At 40.9% G+C, this 19,836-nt stretch overlaps 1 protein-coding gene across 24 annotated transcripts in view; it reads right to left on the reverse strand.

The window, feature by feature from the left end:
• Positions 1-19,836, reverse strand: part of ARPP21 (cAMP regulated phosphoprotein 21) — a 249,595-nt gene that overhangs the window by 117,198 nt on the left and 112,561 nt on the right. For 17 of the 24 annotated variants that reach the window (XM_083468012.1, XM_083468009.1, XM_083468020.1 and 14 more), the window contains exons 2-5: positions 4,517-4,692; positions 2,570-2,730; positions 1,795-1,836; positions 1,241-1,324 (exon numbers count right to left, since the gene is read on the reverse strand). In XM_083468012.1, coding sequence (XP_083324138.1) covers positions 1,241-1,324; positions 1,795-1,836; positions 2,570-2,692 — 249 coding nt within the window. In that variant the 5' untranslated portion in view covers positions 2,693-2,730; positions 4,517-4,692. Of the gene's footprint in view, positions 1-1,240; positions 1,325-1,794; positions 1,837-2,569; positions 2,731-3,041; positions 3,181-3,319; positions 3,543-4,354; positions 4,480-4,516; positions 4,693-4,780; positions 4,904-4,966; positions 4,991-19,836 lie in introns of those variants that run through there. The other 7 variants (XM_083468003.1, XM_083468018.1, XM_083468022.1 and 4 more) reach the window with 7 other exon arrangements.

Consider the following 19,836-nt stretch of genomic DNA (forward strand, 5'->3'; position numbering starts at 1 on the left):
TTTATATTCTCCTCCTTTCAGTTTCCATTTAAAACGATAGAAAACACAAATAAAATGCAGAACAAAAGCCATACAGTTCTTATATGCAAGTTGAGTCAATGTGTCATAGTATTGTTTCCCCCCCCTCTCAAAATATTTACCCACAACTCATAAAATAATCTATCTAGTGTCCTACTGCATAAACTGTCATTGTAGAGCAGCGAGAAAGTACAAAAACCCCACAGCGCAATAAGATATGGGGTGGTGGGTTTTTTGGTCTTTCAAAAAAATAAAACCCTCCGTAGTAAAGAGTCCAAAGAGGAGAGTTTGATTTGTTTCATTTCAAGTTAGTAGCGGAAAGTCTTAGAAAGTACACTTAAATGTGAGAATTATTTTGTGCTAACAAAAGTTCATCTTTCGTTTTCTGTCTCCTCTCCCTCTCTATGGCTGATCTCATTCTTCAAATAATGTCTGAGTCTTCAAGTAAGAAATACTGGCAGGAAGCTTACTTTTTTGGTTTATGTTCTTGATAAATTTGCTTTTATAAGCAGACAATGTAAGCTTTTCTTTCTTTTTCGTTTCTTTTTTGCAGTAAGTGTAGAAGAAAGGTTTTGCAAAATTCTAAAGTCTCTTAGATCAAATTTTCCTGATTTGATCCATATATTTGTTTCTTTGGAATAAATGGTATACAACACCAATACAGACTAAATCAAACACATGCTTTGCAGTTGGAAAAGTGGCACCAAGAATCAGAAGAATGAACCATATGGAATACAATGCACTGTCTTTTAGATCATTCTGACTTAAAAGTGTCAAGAATTTGGATGTTACTATGAAATAAGTTCCGGGGAACTGATACATGGACCTTGCATGACTTAGATGCCAGAGTGAACTCAGAACTATGTCTGGTGTAGTCTTACAAGAGATAGCCTTAGAGAAAATAACAATTCTATCTTTTTTTAATTTTTTAAAAAATAATTAATCTGAATTCTTTTGAATTCTTTTCCATTTGTTGAAATTTTCAGGGGGTCTGGAAAAAAAAGAGAGCAAATAACACCCTGTGACATACTGTAGAGCTACTCATTTATTTCAAAATAAGTACACGCTAAAAACCAGACAACTTCTAAAATAATAATTATAAAGTATGCTCTTGTGAAAGGTGATTTTGGTTTCCCAAAATCAGTAAATGCAGTTAAAGCCCAAATATGCCATCATGCACATGAAAAGTTAACCATGCAGTTAATGGCTTGGTCTTAGATACCTGGTTGTCATTCTCTGATTCCAGACGAGGGCATGATTCTTCGCAGACAGCGAGACTTCGGACCAGTTTACCCTTCCCTCCTGACTGAAATATAGAAGAATAAGGAGATCACTTTTGAATACCAGTGTGTGTGTGTGTGTGTGTGTGTGCGCGCGCGCGCTAGCCTTCCTCACTGTGTTTCAAAAAATAAAAAGTAAAGAGATAGACCACAAAGTAGGAAAAATATTGTTTCACGGACATGGGGTTCGGTGTTGCTGGGATGGCATGAGGTAGAACACAGATATAGTAAAGGTTGCAAATAATGTAATCCCTATGCATAATTTAATTTAAAATGGAAGTTCCCACCAAAATGCAGGTATTCAAATGAAAAAGGATCTTAAGCATTTACACTGTATAAAGTAAATAGCTAATAACTCAAGGAAGTCCACTAACCTTATTATAACTAACTATTGCACAAATGAATAAAATAGGAATACGCTTTCATAATATATACATGGATCTTTCCACCCCCAGCTAGTTTATCCTGACTCCGAGAAAGTAGTCAAAATCTCTACCTTGAGTCTCTTTTTCTGCTGGTTCTGGTTAGCACCTCGTTTCTGCAAACAGCAAGTGACAAATTATGCATGTCTATGGGTGGAAAATATGCATAACAGGAATAGCAGCAAGTTCATTAAATCATTCATGAAGTACCAGTTTCATGTGGTGATTGTCAGGTAACTTGGTAACTTGTGGACCTTAAAATGACTCCTTAAGGAGCCTTAGCATTAATATCACTGGTGGTAACTAGCCACAATCATTTCCATTTTTATATGCACATAAAAGCATTATTTTTACAACGTAAGTCTACAGAAACCCTCTGAAACCCCTTTGTTTTCATCTCTCCTTGAGAATTCAAATCAGTGTGGCATTTTACTGTTGCTGTTGTTTTTTTAAAAAAATAATTTCTTTTCATAGCAATCTGAAGCCAGAGACAATAGGCACTGCAAAAGTTCTATCTATACACAGTGGTGCTGATAACTATTTTCTTCTTCCTCCTTTCCACTATCATAAGTGTTTCCCAATGGATTTCTCACAATATAAGCAGTTTCCTCTTTTTTGCATAGCTAGGAACTGATCTGATATGCATTTATTTGTGTTCATACAACGCAGCAATTTTAATGACGAATGCAGTTAACAGAAATACTGATCTTCCAGAATTGAAAGGGAAAATCTAAGACATGCCATACCTACTCAAAATGGGTGCGGAGAAGGTCTTTAAAAATTAAAGAATGACAAAATTGCTTTTAAAAAGTCCAGTAGTTTAACGGAAAAGTCGCTTTTTGTTCTTACCTGGTCTGATTTGCCATTTTCATCTTTTTCATCTACCTCTGAGTTAAGGATGCAATTCTCTTGTTGGGAGATGGCTGAGTCTTGCTCGCTTCCAGTTTCTTCTGTTTTACCTTGCTCAGACATTCTCCCAGGTAGAAATTAATAGAACAAGATTTGATGACCTGAAAGGTCAAGACATTAAAAAACAAAATAGGAGGTGATATTTGCCATCTGTTTCCCACGAGAGATATTTTTATTTCCTCCATGATGAACTAACAAAGCACAGCAAGAAACTCAAGAATTAGGGCAATGCAATTCAGCAGACGGCAATGGACTGAAGTATTCTAGGTGAACGTTGAATTGTGTAAAAGCTAACAAGTAGAACAGCTTGCTTTCAAGTACTCATTGTGGCAGAAAATACGGACGTGAAATTCCTCCCCCTACCCTTTTTGTCCCACAGCTAGGGATGTGGGATGGAAGTGAATTCTTTTACCACGTAGGTGATGGACCAAATAAACGATAACCTATGCGTGCTTTTCTGTTGGGGAGGCGTCAAGCAGACCAGACCTTCCGCTAGACTGTCAATCGCTTTTTGGAAAATGGGGGGGGGGGGGACTAATCCACACCTCTACCAGCCAGTCATTCCCCCCTGTGTACACACAACAAGGTTATAAGCACTCCCTACAAGAAAGGGAGAAATTAAGCCCTGGATGAAGAGGAACTCAACATAAACATTAATTCTAAATTTGGCAATAAAACCCCCATTGTCACCATTTCAAGCCCTCAAATTGACAGCTCCATTATAAAAAATCACGAGCCTCCTCCAAACTCCATGTCACTCTCCAGCGCAGTAAAAATCCTCCTGGAAGCCCTTGGCAGGGAAGCTCTGATGAAGATATCTTAACTGCATTGGTCTCAGCTCACATTAGTGTGCTGCACAGGAGCTCAATACGGCTTTTCAAAGTTAAAGCCTATTATTATTTTCCCTCTTCCTCCCTATGAAATACCCCCTCAGCTCCGAACACCTCCGCTACTGATCAGTTGTCAGATGTATCTCATGAATAATTTAGCACTTTTTGTTCTTCTCCTAACCCCCCCCCCAATTTGCCTGTTTTGTTTTACTTTTTGGAGAGAGAAATCTTAAGAAGAAAATTAAGTGTGGAAGAGAAGAGGAGTTATTTCAAAACAGGTTTCGGTATTTGCCCTTCTCACAATTTAATAACGGTTATTAGATAAATCGAGTCTTCATCTTGTTTCTTTCGCAGGTTGCAATTAACACTGAATAGATCTTTGTAATGCCGCCTTTCTTTGTTTATTTCAAAAGGAAAATACAATGTGCATTGAGGGTTGGTTTTTTTAAAAAATAAAGAAAATCAGAAAACTGGGTATACATTTATCCTGGCTGCATTTACTTTGTCAAGTTTAACAGAAAGATCACAAAAGGTCTTGTTCCATAATTAAATTTTCAAGGGGAACATGATTTGTGAAAAGAATTGGGGCTTTGAACAATGAATGTTTTGTTTTTGTTTTTTAACCCCCTTCCCCCCAAAAAACACTTACAATATATTTTGTTTCTTTATATGTGAACACTGGGGCAAAAGTTGCATGATTTAGAGAGGACGTTGGTAACAATCAAATAAACCCATTCTTTATCTAGGCTATTGTGTTATACTGTCATGATATTACATTTTCTTTTCTCGGAACACACACACTTTCCCCTACAGCTGATCCGTTTATTTGCAGAGCATTCATATCTGAAATGAAGCCATTCTTTCTCATAAATTCAAATATAACACCATATGTTACCTGAATCTTAACCATTATCCCTGTTGCTTGGTGTGCACTCCAGAGATGTACACGTAAAGCAACATGCTCACAGACCTGATGTGGCTGTATGGGCATGGCACAAATCCACAGAAATTATACCTCCTTCTGCCAATGGGTACGTAACAAAAAGAAGCTGTTTACCTTCAGTGCTGTGTTAATTCTTGAGGCTTTTCTATCAGTTGCTGTTGCTGCTCCTCACTGGTTAAATCCACACAAGTGATCAATGACAATGTGAGTCCCATGACCCCATTTAACAGTTCAGAGTGCCAATCTCCATGCTGTTCCTTTAAAGAGTTTGACAGATCATCGTCATCAACCTGGTGGGGAGGGGGAGGGAAGACAAAAAGTAAATACCAGTAATAATAGATATAATCATGGTAGGGTTTTAAAAGATAAAATAGAGACCAGATTTCTAACACTAATGACCAGCTTCAAGCAAATCAGTTTCACAGCTTGATCTGACTCCACCTGTCTCAAAAAACTGTGAGCTTCTCCTCTAATGAAGGCTAGAGCCGGCTGTTCAAGTCATAACAGCTCCTACGCACGGAGCTAAAATTAACAATTGCATATTATGTGCCGAAGATTACTCACTTCAGTTTTAACCTTTTTAGTGAATTCTAGCACTTTGCATTTTAAAAAAGGCTCATCTTTGCCTCAATGGAAACCAATATTGTCACGAAAGAAAAAATAATAATGTCTCTGCTGTAACTAAAGCTTCAATTTTCAGAATTAATACTCTTCCTTTTCTGTTCTTTCCTAAAGTGACCTCCGCAGCAGGTATAAATGAGCTGATTGTAATAAGATAGAGCCATTAAAAATGGCTAAGAGAGAGTTAACAATTCTGAGCAATGGAAATTAGGGGAAAGTCAGGAGAAGTGGGATGTGAAGAGGGGGGAGATTGCTTAGGGAGGGAGACAGAAGGCACAGTTGCTTCAAAAATGCAGTACGCTATGTTTATACCGAATGTTGCCACCAGATGGGCATTTGGTTAAAAAGAAAAGTGAGAGGTTAACAGGAAAATAGAAACATTTACAAAGTACTTAAATATCATGGCTGCCTTTTCAAGAGCTGGATTTGGCAACTGACTGAAAAATCTGACAACCCAACCACTTAAACCTTCATTAAATCTTTAGGAAAAGAGATGTCACGAATCAGGGAATACTAATGCACAGCAGTTCCTAGAACGGGATTAAATTGTGAACGGTGGCAACAACTGTAAGATGCACCAGTTCTGTTGTCCAAAGAAAGCGCAAAAAAATATTTCAATAACTGTTACAAAGTAGAGTTTTTATTTCCCCCCAATCCATATTCTAATCTCTTATTATGCTGAGAGCTTCTCAGACAAATTGCCATGTTTCTCTCACCTCTTCTGTTTTATATGCAACAACAGTATAAATGTTATCTACTCCCTCCTTGGCTGAAACTTATTAGTAGCAACACAGTAATTGTTCTCGAAGGGGAAAAAACCTTAATGTTGAAGCAATGGGAGTGGCTGCAGCACCTTGAGAACAAACCAATTACAGATTAACTCATCACTGCTTGTCCTTTCTCGCTAAAAAAAACACCACCCTACCAAATAGTAAGAAAATGAACTGGAAACCAGCTCCAAAGAAAACAAAATAAAATCCGCATTGTGCTTCCCTGATTTTATGACAAGAGGCAGAGAAAAATAATTGCAAAAAGCACAATCCATCAACAGACTTCCATGCTAGACCAGAATAAGGAGTGTTTGTTCAAGAGCCGTTTAATAAACCAATCCAAGAGTCAAAGGTCTTTGTAAAAGTGCTAGTGCCTCCTTATAAATTCACAAAGACATTACAAGCTGTTGATTGTTTGCTGCTGATGGCGCCAAATAAAACAATTCTGTTTTGCTTGAAAGAAGTATAATAAAACGTGAGTGTCGAGCCATTCATTGGACTGTACAAACCCAGAGCACACTGCCTTCCAGAAAGATACCTTGACTTGTTCAAAAGCATATAAAATATTGGAGAAGAAGGAAACTTTCTATTTTGGCATTCCACAGATCCGTGTCAGTGAAAACACACGGAAGTGGTGCATCAGGTAAAAATATTACTAAGTCTGGATACCTGCACATGTTTTGTTTTTTAAAGATAAGGCTTTATTAAGATTTTCAGGGCCCAGTTTTCAAAAGACGATGAACCCTGTTACCTAAAACAGCAACGATACACATGTATTTCATGATGGGGAAACATGCACTGCTGATACGAACTGCAATTCAACCTGCATTTAAATGCTTTGATTATGCAAGAAACAGATTCGTCAGTGAGTTTCCAAAATATACACTGTTTCATGTGAAAATAATATGTTATTTCCACTGTGGCTATCTTTCCCCAATTCTCACTGGAGACAAAACATAAAGCGAGTATCATGTATAAGAATCATATATGAAACATACATTCACAAACTGCTTGTAAAATCTGTTTTAAGTGAACTAGCTTCTTTGACCATCCATAAACTCAAAGCTTAATCTTGTGGCCTCTCCAAATAGTTAGGTTATCAAGCAGCAAATACAGAGTTATTCCCCATTTTGTAAGGATCAACATGCCAACCTTCAACACTTCTATTTCCATGATATCCTATCCCTATACCTAAAACTTCTGCAATGTGTCACTTTCTCTGGCTAAGAATTTGCTTCTACTTGTGCCCCAGGAGCTATAGGTGGGATGGGATCAAACTTCTCATGAGTTTTGGTACTTTCAACCAACCATGTAGAATGATCAAATCCATCTTTACCTTGGAGTAAGTCCCACTGTGCTTATTCCCAAGTGGTGCATACAAACATCAGATTGTACCTCAGTTGGAACTCAACTCTGTTAAAATCAATAGGGCTTGCTTCTAAATAACGAATTTAAGATCAGTACATTGAGTTGCAATTTTAAAAATGACATAAGCAGGCATGCCTGCCCAAAAATCAGTTTAAGTGCCATTGAATTCTGTAGATATAGCTTTGAAGGCAATTCACACAAGCCTTTTTAAAAATGTGGTAAAGTTATTTATGGCTTACTTTTCAGGGAATTTTGCCATAGTGATTTGGTTTTGTGAATCTGGATTAATGTTCAGTTATTTGCAACCTATCAACTTTCCCCCCTTTAAAACTCAGATCTAATCTATCTTCCAAAACCACACCATTACACCCATCTGCCTTTGTACCTCACTGGATAGAGTTTCAATGGGTCACAAATCATCATCAATTTGTTGTTGCTTCTTCTTATCCCCTTCACCATAGTGCACCAGGGTGAGTTACAACAATATAAAAATAAAATATTCATATCAGTTAAAATAATATAAATAATCTCCACATTTATTTTAACAATCCTGATTTCCCCAGCACTAAGCTCATTAGGGTATAAATCACTGATTTAAATCACCAAGCAAAAAGGCCAATTTAAATAATTGATTTAAATAAAAAATAATCCATTTATTATTTAGATTCTTACTAAGTAAAAGTGCAGACTAATTGCTTGCTATAAACCTAAAACACATTTATTTAAAGCTTAAAAGTGCATATATACAGCTTCAGAAAGTACACTACAAATTTGCTAAATGCTTATCATTATGTTTACAAATTTTGAAATAAATATATACAAAATACTGCTTAGTTTTAAAGCAATCCTTCAAGCTCCTGCTGAAGGCTGGCTGAGGGGACCTAGAATGAGGCATATCTGCACCTCCATTGGTGGTGAAGTACTCTGCCAACAGTATAACCCATTCATCCCAATGGCCACTGGTAGACCCACAGAAAGCTTGATAGGCACAGGTCTACTTCTAGTGGTTTTCCTACAGGTGACATGGACCACAATATTCCAATGGATCTATCTATCTGGGGTGGCCTTGAATCCAAAATTTCCTTAATAACCCCCAACATCTTCTGTCCTGGCCACAGCAAACTTGGGAAGTGGTAAATCATCCACAAATTGCGGATGTGCCACAATACTTTACCCTCTTTCCTGGGAGTACATCTCATTGAGTTCAATGGGGCTTACTTTTGAGTAGACATGCATAGAATTGCGCTAGTAATGCTAATGATAATGTCAAGCTCCATTAGAATTACCCATATTCATGCCATGTATAAAGCAAATAATAATAATTGAATTTTTATTAAATAATGTTTTTGTCATACAACTGCCCTGTCTTGCCTTACCTCAAAAAACAGGTAAATTATCTCAACTAGGGTTACTAGACATTAATGGGAAGACTATTTGTCTCCATGAGATGGAACATAACTGCGTTGTCTAGGTTCAGGTAGTTCAGGGTGACAGCTGTAGGGACTTGCCTCCATAAGCAAATAATAATAATAATTTTATAATTTTATTATTTATACCCAGCCCATCTGACTGGGTTTTCCTAGCCACTCTGGGTGACTTACAACATATATAAAAACAAAATAAACTGAACAAATGAACTACAGCCGTACCTCGGAAATCAAATGGAATCCGTTCCGGAAGTCCATTTGACTTCCAAAACATTTGACTTCCTAGGTGCGGCTTCTGATTGGTTGCAGGAGCATCCTGCAGCCAATCGGAAGCCGCAGAAGCAGCACCAGATGTTCGGCTTCTGAAAATCATTCGAAACCCGGAAGAATCACTTCTGGTTTTCGACCTTTCGGGAGCCGAAATATTCGAGTTTACAGGCGTTCAGCTTCCGAGGTTCCACTGTATTGTGCAATATGATAATTTACAAATATATTTCCCCCACAGTTCTTTCTTTAAAAAAGAAAAGTCCACGATAAGATAGGGCTGTCATAAGTCCGGGAATTCTTGGACACATCCTCTGGGGGGGGGGTCTACATGCCCATGGGGGGGGGAATTTTACATGTTAAAACAAATGTCCAGGAAAGAAAGTTGCACTTAGCCACCTTCCAAGTGCAATGTGTGCAGGGCAGCTGTGCCCTGTGGTGCAGAAGAGGAGTGTGGATTTGATATCCTGCTTTATCACTACCTGAAGGAGTCTCAAAGCGGCTAACAATCCCCCACAACAAACACTCTGTGAGGTGAGTGAGGCTGAGAGACTTCAGAGAAGTGTGACTAGCCCAAGGTCACCCAGCAGCTGCATGTGGAGGAGCGGGGAAGCGAACCCAGCTCACCAGATTACGAGTCTACCGCTCTTAACCACCACACCCAGCAGGGCCTGACAAGCAGCAAATGAGAAACTTCTCCTGTAGGCTATTTTGGATTGGGGGCAATTTTGCCCTGTGAGCTACCCACCCTCATGTTAGATCCTTCACTGAGCAATTCGGCTCACTAGCTGACAGGGCTGGAAAGGAATTTTCTCTCTCAAACCTCGGTTGGGTTGTTGTTGTTGTTGTTTTGCCTTCTCCCCAAGGAACATTTATGGCTTCCTTAGGTGGGATAATGTTGTCTATGTATAAGTGCACTGGGCAGGATTAACACAGTGAAGTGGGAAGCCCATAAGGGGTCTAAGGGGAGGATTGGCCACGGCATGTCCCAAGCTCAGGCTGGGGTCTCTGGCTGGCTGGACTCCTCACCCTGGTTGCCCAGTGAAACTTGGCTTGCACCATGACGGGGTTTAGAACTGGGCGACTCCTATGAAATGGGTATGATGTGGTCCAGCCTTAGTGGAGCACATTTCACCAGCAAGGGGTGGGTGGATTGATAAACTGATCCTGGCCATGCTGCCATGCCAACCCTTACCCCTGCCTACTGCAGTCAATAAAGTTTGGTTGTTTGCTGCTGTTCTGGGTTGCATAATATGCCTACTGGGGCAATGAAATGGCAAATGATTAAATAGAAAACACCCTTCAAATTCAATTGATTGAATTTGAATCCTGCCTCTCCATCAGTGATCTTCCACCTGTTAATCCAGACTGATATGGTGCCATGCCCAGGCAGCAGAAATGATATGTCTAACGTAGTTCTTGCTCAAAAGGTGACTCAAACAAGTGAGCCCAACAGAAGAAAACATAAAGACACCTCAGGGTCACCAGTATATCATGGGGGTATGATTCCAAGTATGTCAGCTACATAGATCAAAGAAAACCCATACACCTAATTCAGCTGAAAGAATCACCCAAACAGTGGCCTCATTTGGGTGTAATGCTACACTATGATTTGCCATAACACAAATTAACCTCAGGCTCATCAGCCACCAGCTCACCTCTCCTCCAGCACCGCCAGCAGCTTATCCTTCATTCTGAACCTGGACAAACTGTTTTACAGTCTTGGCTTGGACTGAAACAAGACAGCTTTAAAGCATGGCTCACAAAGTTGCTTTGTTCCTCTAAACTTTATTTGAAATTAAACACATCTTAGGATTCAGACATAATGATGAATGGCATTTAATTTAAAACAGTCACAGCTGGACCAAAGAAGAGGGGAGAGGAAAGTGCACAATTTAGTGCTAACGCACAGTTTAGTGTTATCAGCGGTACTTTGTCTCAGTTGCTAGTGTTTGGGGTAAAGGTTCTGGTTAGATATGAAGTTTCATTATACAAAAAGCCCGCAACTTATGCATGGGTTACATTCCAGGCATTGTGTCTAAACCCAAAATCACATACAGTGGTACCTCAGGTTACAGACGCTTCAGGTTACAGACACTTCAGGTTACAGACTCCGCTAACCCAGAAATAGTACCTCTGGTTAAGAACTTTGCTTCAGGATGAGAACAGAGATAGTGCGGCGGCAGCGGGAGGCCCCATTAGCTAAAGTGGTACCTCAGGTTAAGAACAGTTTCAGGTTAGGAATGGACCTCCAGAACGAATTAAATTCTTAACCCGAGGTACCACTGTATAGTCAAAACACACTGAGCTAAATCCCTTTTCCCCAGACACCCATCCCCTTTCTGTCCCCTTTTTAATTTATTTCTTTTTTTAAAGAAACCAAGCGTGTATAGCTGAATGTGCACGTTAAATGTGTGCAAGCTTCAGGCTTACCGTATATGCCATTCACTCTACAAGTTTGAGATATATCTATATACTGCTAATCGTACATGAGTCATGGAAGGGAGCCTGTTATTTCCAAGTTTCTGTACTTTGAACTTTATACATATACAGGCTATATTACCTCACAATACAACATAATGTATTATCCGCATTTTAATACATTATGCCGTACAACCTAATAGATATTCTTTATTGCACCCAAAACTCCTCCCAACCATTGTCCTTTAAATGTTTAATCTGCCAATCCTATTAGCAAATTCTCCTGTCATTGACTTTCATAACTGAAGGCAGCCCTGTTTAGGGAAGTTTTTAATGTTTAATGCTGTATTGTGTTTTTAATATTCGATTGGGAGCCGCCTAGAGTGGCTGGGGAAACCCAGCCAGATGGGCGGGGTATAAATAATAAGTTGTTGTTGTTATATACAATTTCAGCCTTGGAACACAATCAGTATGTTCAGATATACACTATAGTCTTATTTTGCTCATGTTGCTTGCATATAAAGGCTGAACATTTCAACTGTTTGCCATGGCTTGGAGAGCAAAGTCTAAAGCGGGGAGACTCCTCTGTTCATACAGATTCTCTTGAGTGATTCAGAATCCTGGGAAAGTGGGGCTCTATAATATGCAGGGAGCCTCTAGGAATAAGAAGCAGCACCCCACTTCAGACTTCGAACAATGACTTGCGGGTAGTGAAAAGCAGAGTGATGTCGTGAAGGAAGGGTGCAGAGCTTAGCAAGCTCATCTCCATTCACTCTGCTTGCTTGCATGCCCAATAGAACTAATATTTGTTAGGTATGTCTAACCCAGCACGGTGAAAGAAGATTGCTTTCGTCAAAAAAGACAGTTGCACAAGCTGGTGTGGCTCCCAACAAGTTTGAGTAGATGCTTTATCGGGGAAATGATTTTATGCTACAGTGGTAGCTCAGGTTAAGAACTTAATTCGTTCCGGAGATCCATTCTTAACCTGAAACTGTTCTTAACCTGAGCTACCACTTTAGCTAATGGGGCCTCCCACTGCCACTGCGCCACCGCCACGCGATTTCTGTTCTCATCCTGAAGCAAAGTTCTTAACCTGAGGTACTATTTCTGGGTTAGCAGAATCTGTAACCTGAAGCGTCTGTAACCAGAGGCACCACTGTATTTATATATAAAAAAACTGCTTGGGTCTACCCTTTGATATGAAGCACAGCAGAGCTCAAGGTTCGGTTGGTAAGGTGTGGAACTATAACATAGCCACTGCAAGTAAAGAGATACTCTTTCTACTAGTTCAGCAGTGGTTTGCAGATGGTTCCTCAGCCAACTGAAGAACCAAGCCCAATGCACACCCAAAGAGACAAGAGGGGAAAGAATCAAAGGCAGTTTCTTGAAAAACTACACTCACTTTCCCAATTTGAATTTTCTGCTTGAACTTTGCTTTGGTAAGTTTACTTCCCTTCCATTTGCATTATTTTGCTAGAATTAATTTATACAAATATTTAAAATGTTGCAAAATCACTCACCATTCAAATTATATTACTATATCAGCTGGACTAGATACCAGCTGGACTAAACCCAATTCAAAGTGCTGGTTTTGACCTTTAAAACTCTAACCCAGTGTTTCCCAACCGGTGTTCCGTGGCACACTAGTGTGCCGCAAGACGTTGGCTGGTGTGCCGTGGGAGGGAGGCGGGCGAGTCGGGCGGCGAGAGGCTGGGCGGCGGCGGCGAGGATCCGCGTCGAGCCGGGGGCGGCTCCGCGGTGGTGGTGCCGAGGTTTCTCTCTCCATTCTCCCCTCACACACACACAGAGGAAATAACACAGGATCAGCTGACAGGACCCAGCCAATGGGGCGGCGGCGGGGCAGCACGCGCAAAAGGGAGGAGCGCGAGACAGCGGACGAGGAGGAGGCCGGCATGTCCGGGCAGCAGCAGCAACAACAGCAGCAGCAACTCCCGGCGACGGCTCCTCAAGCCCCGGGCAACCCTACTCCCTCACCGGCCTCGGCCTCCCTCCTGCTCCACCCGCCACCGCCTCCCCCGCCGCCGCCGGCCACCTCGGCCCCGCCGCCGCCCCCTCCTCTGCCCGCTATCGCCGCCACCACAACAGCCGCCGCCGCCTCAGCTGCCGCCGTCCCTCAGTCCCTCGCTTTGCTGCCTCCTCCCCCCCCCCACCCCCAAAGCTTGGAGGTTCCCCGGCAAGGGGGAGGGGAAAAAATTGAAACTTTCACTTTCGTGCGTCCCTCCCGGCGTGACGCTGCGCGCTGACGTCACGGGGCTGTAATGGTGGTGTGCCTCGAGATTTTTTTCATCAAACAAGTGTGCCTTTGCCCAAAAAAGGTTGGGAAACACTGCTCTAACCAGCCGGGCCCAAGCCATTAATTGGACCACTCATACCCACTCATATCCAGCCTGCACTTTAAGATCCTCTTCAGAGAATCCCATGGTATTTGCACCCCCTAGGTTGGTGGAGGGGGTGGCCATGAGAGATGCTTCTCTATGGTGGCCCTATTGCATTAGAATTTCCTTCTGCTGGGCCCAAACCAAAGCTCTGTGCTGCAGGCTCTCAGAAGACCCTAAGGCTAATTTGTCATCTTTCCTTCCAGGTATGATGGTTGTTAGCTGGGTGACAGCCTGTCTCAATTATATTCCTTCTGGTTCTGTATTTTTTTTTTTAGTCAAAAGTTGATTTGCAGTATTCTAAAGTTTCAAATTTTGGACTGTTGTATACCTTTTAAAATCTTTTGTTCATTTGTAAGCCGTTCTGGGCAGATAGTAACCCAGAAAAGTGGCTTAAAATAAGAAAGTGTGTGTGTTTGTGTGTGTGTGTGTGAATGAAAATTTATTCACATCAAATACATTTAAAGAAGCTGAATTTAAAACTCAAAGCGCATAGTAATTCAGTTCCATTCTTAATCCATACAATTTGGTGTAATGCGAATTAGTCTGCACCGTCAACGCATCCACTGAACAGTAAATATTCAATGATTAGGAATAAATGGCAATATATATTATATTATCAGAAATATGTATTCCTGAGAGGTTTTGGGCTCCTATCCTGGGTTGAGTTTGCCTCTTTCCACTTGGCACAGGCAAACAGGGATCCCTTGAATTTATAGTTTCACTCCAAAAGCACAGGTAACAGAAAGGGGTGATGTAATATGTTTCTATGATTGCCTCCTAGTGGAAAAAAGGCAAAAGTGGTCTCTCGAGAAATAGTTGGAGCTGAGCGCCATCGAGACCTGTGGTCCTGGTAACAGTTCCAAGATGGATGCCAAACTGAAAACTGTGAACCAGAAACCAATAAATAAAACCAGTTGTTGTCCATATTGCTGGTGTAGTCAACATTTATTATGGGTGCACCCACTTCTATTCAAATACAGAGAACTGGCCACCACCATTTATGACATCAATGGCCCATCATTAAGAGTGCTGCTACTCACTGCACACCTGAATGCCTGTGATGCTCTCTGGAAGCTTCAAGTTTTGTAGGACACAATGGGAGAAGATACCACAAATGTACTACTGCTCCAGCACACAGACTGCCACCCTGCTGTTTCAAGGGCGCATATGGATCCTACCCAGTGCTGTTTTTTTCTAGAAAAGGAGGTGCTGGAATTCACTATGAATACTCATTCTCTTGGAATGGGAATGGCGCCCACCTGAGTGCTGCCAGGATTGAGTTCCAGCAAATTCCAGCTGGGGAAAAAATAAGCCCTGATCTCACCTCCCTCTTGTGTCCCATTGCAATTGCCAAAACCCATCAGTTTTGCCAAGTTCTCACTACATTGCAAGGTATAGAATTTCTCCCCAAACCCTCAACAGGATTCCAAACCGGCATATCACTTCGGAAGTGTCTAAGCGTTGGGCCAAGCTTCAGGTGTGGGCTGGAGATCATTTTAATGTTGCTGCTTAAATATATATATATATATCTTCACACTCTCTTAGCTGTATCTAGATATCAGATAAACCTATTTATTTAAATAACCTCTGCCTGAAAGACTGCATGACTAAGAATGTTTTAAAAACTGTTCCATTAGTCATATTTCAAAATCAGAATGAGTTTTTTTTAAATTCCTCACAACAAATAAGTAATAGCACAGGGAGAGCCAGAGAATCGTGATACCAGAGATGTGATGACACATCTCTGACTGCGAGGTGGATTTCTTCTCTTCTAACACAAGCTTTAAAAGGTATCAATGGCTACTAGCCAGCCACAAAGTCTATGCTCTACCTTCACTCAATACCAGCTGGGAATAGCAGGTGAGCAGAGCACTGTCGCATTCATGCCCTGATTGCAGGCTTCCCACAAGCATCTGTCTGGTTGGCCATTGTGAAAACATGAAGCTGGAAAAGATGGGCATTAGCTTGATCCAAAAGGCTCTGGTTATGTTCTTATCAATAGTCAACATGCATGCAGGTGGGCAGGAGGTACTGAAGAAAAAAAGAGATGTGCCAAAAATTATACAAAACTGGGACACCTTCAGATGTGCATTTACTACACCAAAGTCTGTATGTTTCTGTACAGAAGGTGGTCTGTGTTTGAGATCATAGCTCAAATGCTTATTGACATATTATATGAAGCTGGGGGGAGATCATATAGTACATCTGAGCATGTTAAGAACTGTCAATTTATACACAATGTTTGAAGGTTTCAGAGGATCGCTAACAAAAGTATTTGCAACAAAATTATTGAGTTAGTAATTGTTAGATATACCTTACTCAGTTTCCATAACATAAAATTTTCAATTTAAGGCAATGCAAATCCTGCAAGGTCAGTTAATTCAGTAGTGCTTTCCCTTACAGTATTTTAGACAATATTCAGATGATTGCTGCAGTGCTATATTGAAACATCAAATAAGAATAGTAAGATAAATAGATTTGAAGTTCTCAGCAGGCTTCTTCCATTTGGGGCAACGTGTATGGAAATGGCTTTCCAGAGTGATGTTTCGTAACTTCTATTTTCATAAAGATATTTGGATAATTAATAATACTAATTTTAAAAACAGGTTAAAAAAAATTCATGTTCCTGGAGGTGTCACCTGGAGACCTTAAAAATGCAAAAATATCTTCCCACTATTAAAGGATTGTTCTCATACCACTCAAACACAGTAATAAGGATAGAGATCATACATTGCCTTCTAGTTCATGGGCACACAATATGTAACAAATTTGCTAAGTTACCATTCCTTTCTATAAAAGATTTGCAAGCAACTTTTACAAAACACTTAAGGGTTCGTGCTTATTTTAATTTTGTTCTAACCTATTGAAAGATGATTAGGGAATGTCAGTAAGCTTTTCTGGTTTTTTCCTCCCTTTCATTCTTTGGAATATATATATATATATATATATATATATATATATATATATATATATATATATGGAATTTGAAGGTTATGCATGATTAATAACCTTGAATGGTTATTCAATGAAAACAACACAATCAATGAAAACAACACAATGCTAATAGCTGAGCTTAATCACTCTTTTGGAAATAGGTAAGAAGCAGGAAGTGGTTTCCTGACCGCATGTCAAAATTTCCAAGGACCTTGCATATGATGCAACCCACATCATCAGCAGTGCATTCCTCTAATTACATGGAAGAGAGCAGTTTGCTGTTGCTAGTATTTGCAATGGTGAAAGCACTTTTTCCAAGTGTGTGTATGGGGAAGGGAAGACATACTTCTTCCTGGCACCCACATCTGGAGATCCACATGTTCTTCAGGTGACAGCCAACGATATGAACCAGCCCTCGGAGTTTATGAAACTGGAACGCTGGCTAACACAAGAAGGGCTGATCACCCACCAGCACCTAAGAAATCAATTCATGCAATCCAGACCAATATGTACCACAATAAGGGAAGAAGTGTGCTAGAAGAAATAGCTTCGTGCAATTCAAGAAACTGAATTGATCGTATTCACATTTCTGTTCACTACTTACAAGTGATGAATGTATACTAAGGCTGTCACTGCTCAAGTGATAGTACTAAAATGTAACAGTACTAATGAACAAAATAACTAATAATAAAAGAGAATCGTTTGGATCTCATTGAATTTGCAAAAAAAGAAAAGAAAAAACCCCTGCATATTGGCCAGACTGGAAGGAAGAGGACTGAACATACACTTCCTCTGCTGCCTTTTGCTCACACTTAATGCAACAAGTGATAAATATCGCCAATTACAAACAGAAGCCTTCACTGCACACCCACACAACCGAAAAATCACAATAGGATGAAAAAGCATAGACAAGTGACGATAATGCTAGCTCATTGATGAAATATAGCAGCAATTATAGGCATGATTCAGAAGCAGTTGGAGCTTGTTGTGTTGAATACCCTTGCGTCACTTTGAATTCTAAGAGGGTTCTCAGCAACTGCCTGAATGACGTTGACTAGTTTTGCCAATATTTTATACTCTTCCTCGTACATTCCTCCAACTAGTCAAGTCAAATCCTTATTACGGCCATAGGCCAGCATATGGTAAAAGCATCTACATACATAAATAGAGCATGCTAAATAGGTGACAGGGCAACTGTCAAAATAAGGGGTACATATATGCTTTCTCTCAATTATGATAGACAAGGATAAGATAAAAACACATAAGGCACATAAATTATACAAAACATAAAATTCTAAGATGTAAATTTTCAGTTTTAGACCTGCTGCATGGCACATACTTTCCTCTGATGGATGCCAATCATAGCAGCATAACTAAATTCAGAAAAAAGATGTCCCTGAAATAATCTCTTATTTTCCCCTTAGATACAACACTAACCAGCTGATTTTCCACTGCTAGTCTTTAGGGGCCTTTTAATATAAAAAAAGAAGGGTGGTCACTAAAGCAGTCAATAGGGAGGAACTAGATCTCATCGTTGACACAACTAGCGGCAAATGAACTCTGCCGGGGATCAAGTGTATGCACATAATGGGAAGAAGCCTCACGGCAGAATTGCTTCATAAAGCAACCTTCAGGCCTTGATCACACAACAGGATTCATCCCATAGTATTTAATTCTTCTGCAAGGTATTATTCTAAATGTTGCATATAAAATGTTACAGTGACTCAAGGTTTCCTTGACTAAGGAAAGCCCTCAAATATTGAGCGAATGAATGCAAAGACTCTTTACCAGCACCATGCTCTAACCGACAGAGCTACCCAGCTGATGGCCGTGTGGCACTTGTAATGTGGAAGACTCAGACACCAATTGGCTCAGCTGCTGCGAAGGCTTGGAATGTCCACAAACATGCCAAGTGCTAGTGAACAAAGCTGTCAGAATGTTCGCAATCCAATTCTGCACCCACACACAGTGAAGCAAATCGTGCGGGCACAATGAATTCAATAAGGCTGGCATGGGTTTAAAGTTGGCCGCTTTACTGTTTACAGCTTACCAGAGTTTGGCATGGCACAGGGCAACTGTCCCATTATCAGTTAAGAGTGCTGGATCAATATTCAGGGAGCCACCATGGGCTCTCCAAGCAACATAGGAGCGTAGCAACCATGCCACCCCCCTAAACTGGGACTGAGGCCATAATCTGATACCCCCAGACCTCTTATGGGGATCTCTCAGGCAGAAAACAGATTTCCCACGTACCCCAACTATGGATTCTGCCTAATTTCCGCCCATCCCACTTGCAATGAAAGTTCTCATATAGAGCTCCATCAGGTCCAAATCAAGAAATTGCTATAGGGATAGCAGAACCTTCACAATTGCATTTGTGTGTAAAATTCCTTCCTGGCCCCAGCAACTGTTAGTTACCGTATTTTTCGCTCTATGAGACACACTTTCCCCCTCCTAAAAAGTGAGGGGAAATGTGTGTGTGTGTATGGAGCAAATACAGGCAGGAGGCTCTGCTCAGCGCTCCCTTTAAAGAGCCGCATGGACTGTGTGGACTCTTTAAAGAGCCGCATGGACTCTTGGGGGCTTTTCCCTGAGGAGGGAGAAGGGTTGCCCTTTTCCCTCCTCGGGGAAAAGCCCCCAAGAGCCACACACACGCTCCACACGCTCTTTAAAGGGAGCGCGGCTCTTGGGGGACCCTTCTGCCTTAGCCATGCGCAGCCTCTTCCCGGCAGGGGGAGCCTTCATCCCCCTGCCCGGGAGAGGCTGCACGCGGCTATCCCATAAGCCAGAACAGCAAGTGTCTATCCCAGAAGCCAGATCCCTCTTGCTGTTCTGGCTTCTGGGATTCAGAATATTTTTTTTTCTTGTTTTCCCCCTCCAAAAACTAGGTGTGTCTTTTGTTCTGGTGCATGTTATAGAGCAAAAATACGGTAATTTCTGACCATAGCAATGACAGTAGTAAGATATGGAGGGTGAATAGGGAAGTTACTGACAGCACTGCCAAAGCTGCAGTTTTCACCCCCATTTGCAGCCCAAAGTTCTCTCCTCACGTGTTCCAATTTGGATGACACACGAAACCAAAACTTGGCTGAGGGTTTTTCTACACTTACCTTTTCTCAGGCAGAGCTTTAATACTCTATGTCTAAGTGGTTCCCCCCTGCCCCAAACTTCCCCCTATAAAGAACCACTCTTTAAAACTCAATCAGTTCGGGTTTTCCATGGATTGATGT

This window comes from Podarcis liolepis (assembly GCF_965112155.1).
Source record: "Podarcis liolepis genome assembly, chromosome: 12".
NCBI lineage: Eukaryota > Metazoa > Chordata > Lepidosauria > Squamata > Lacertidae > Podarcis > Podarcis liolepis.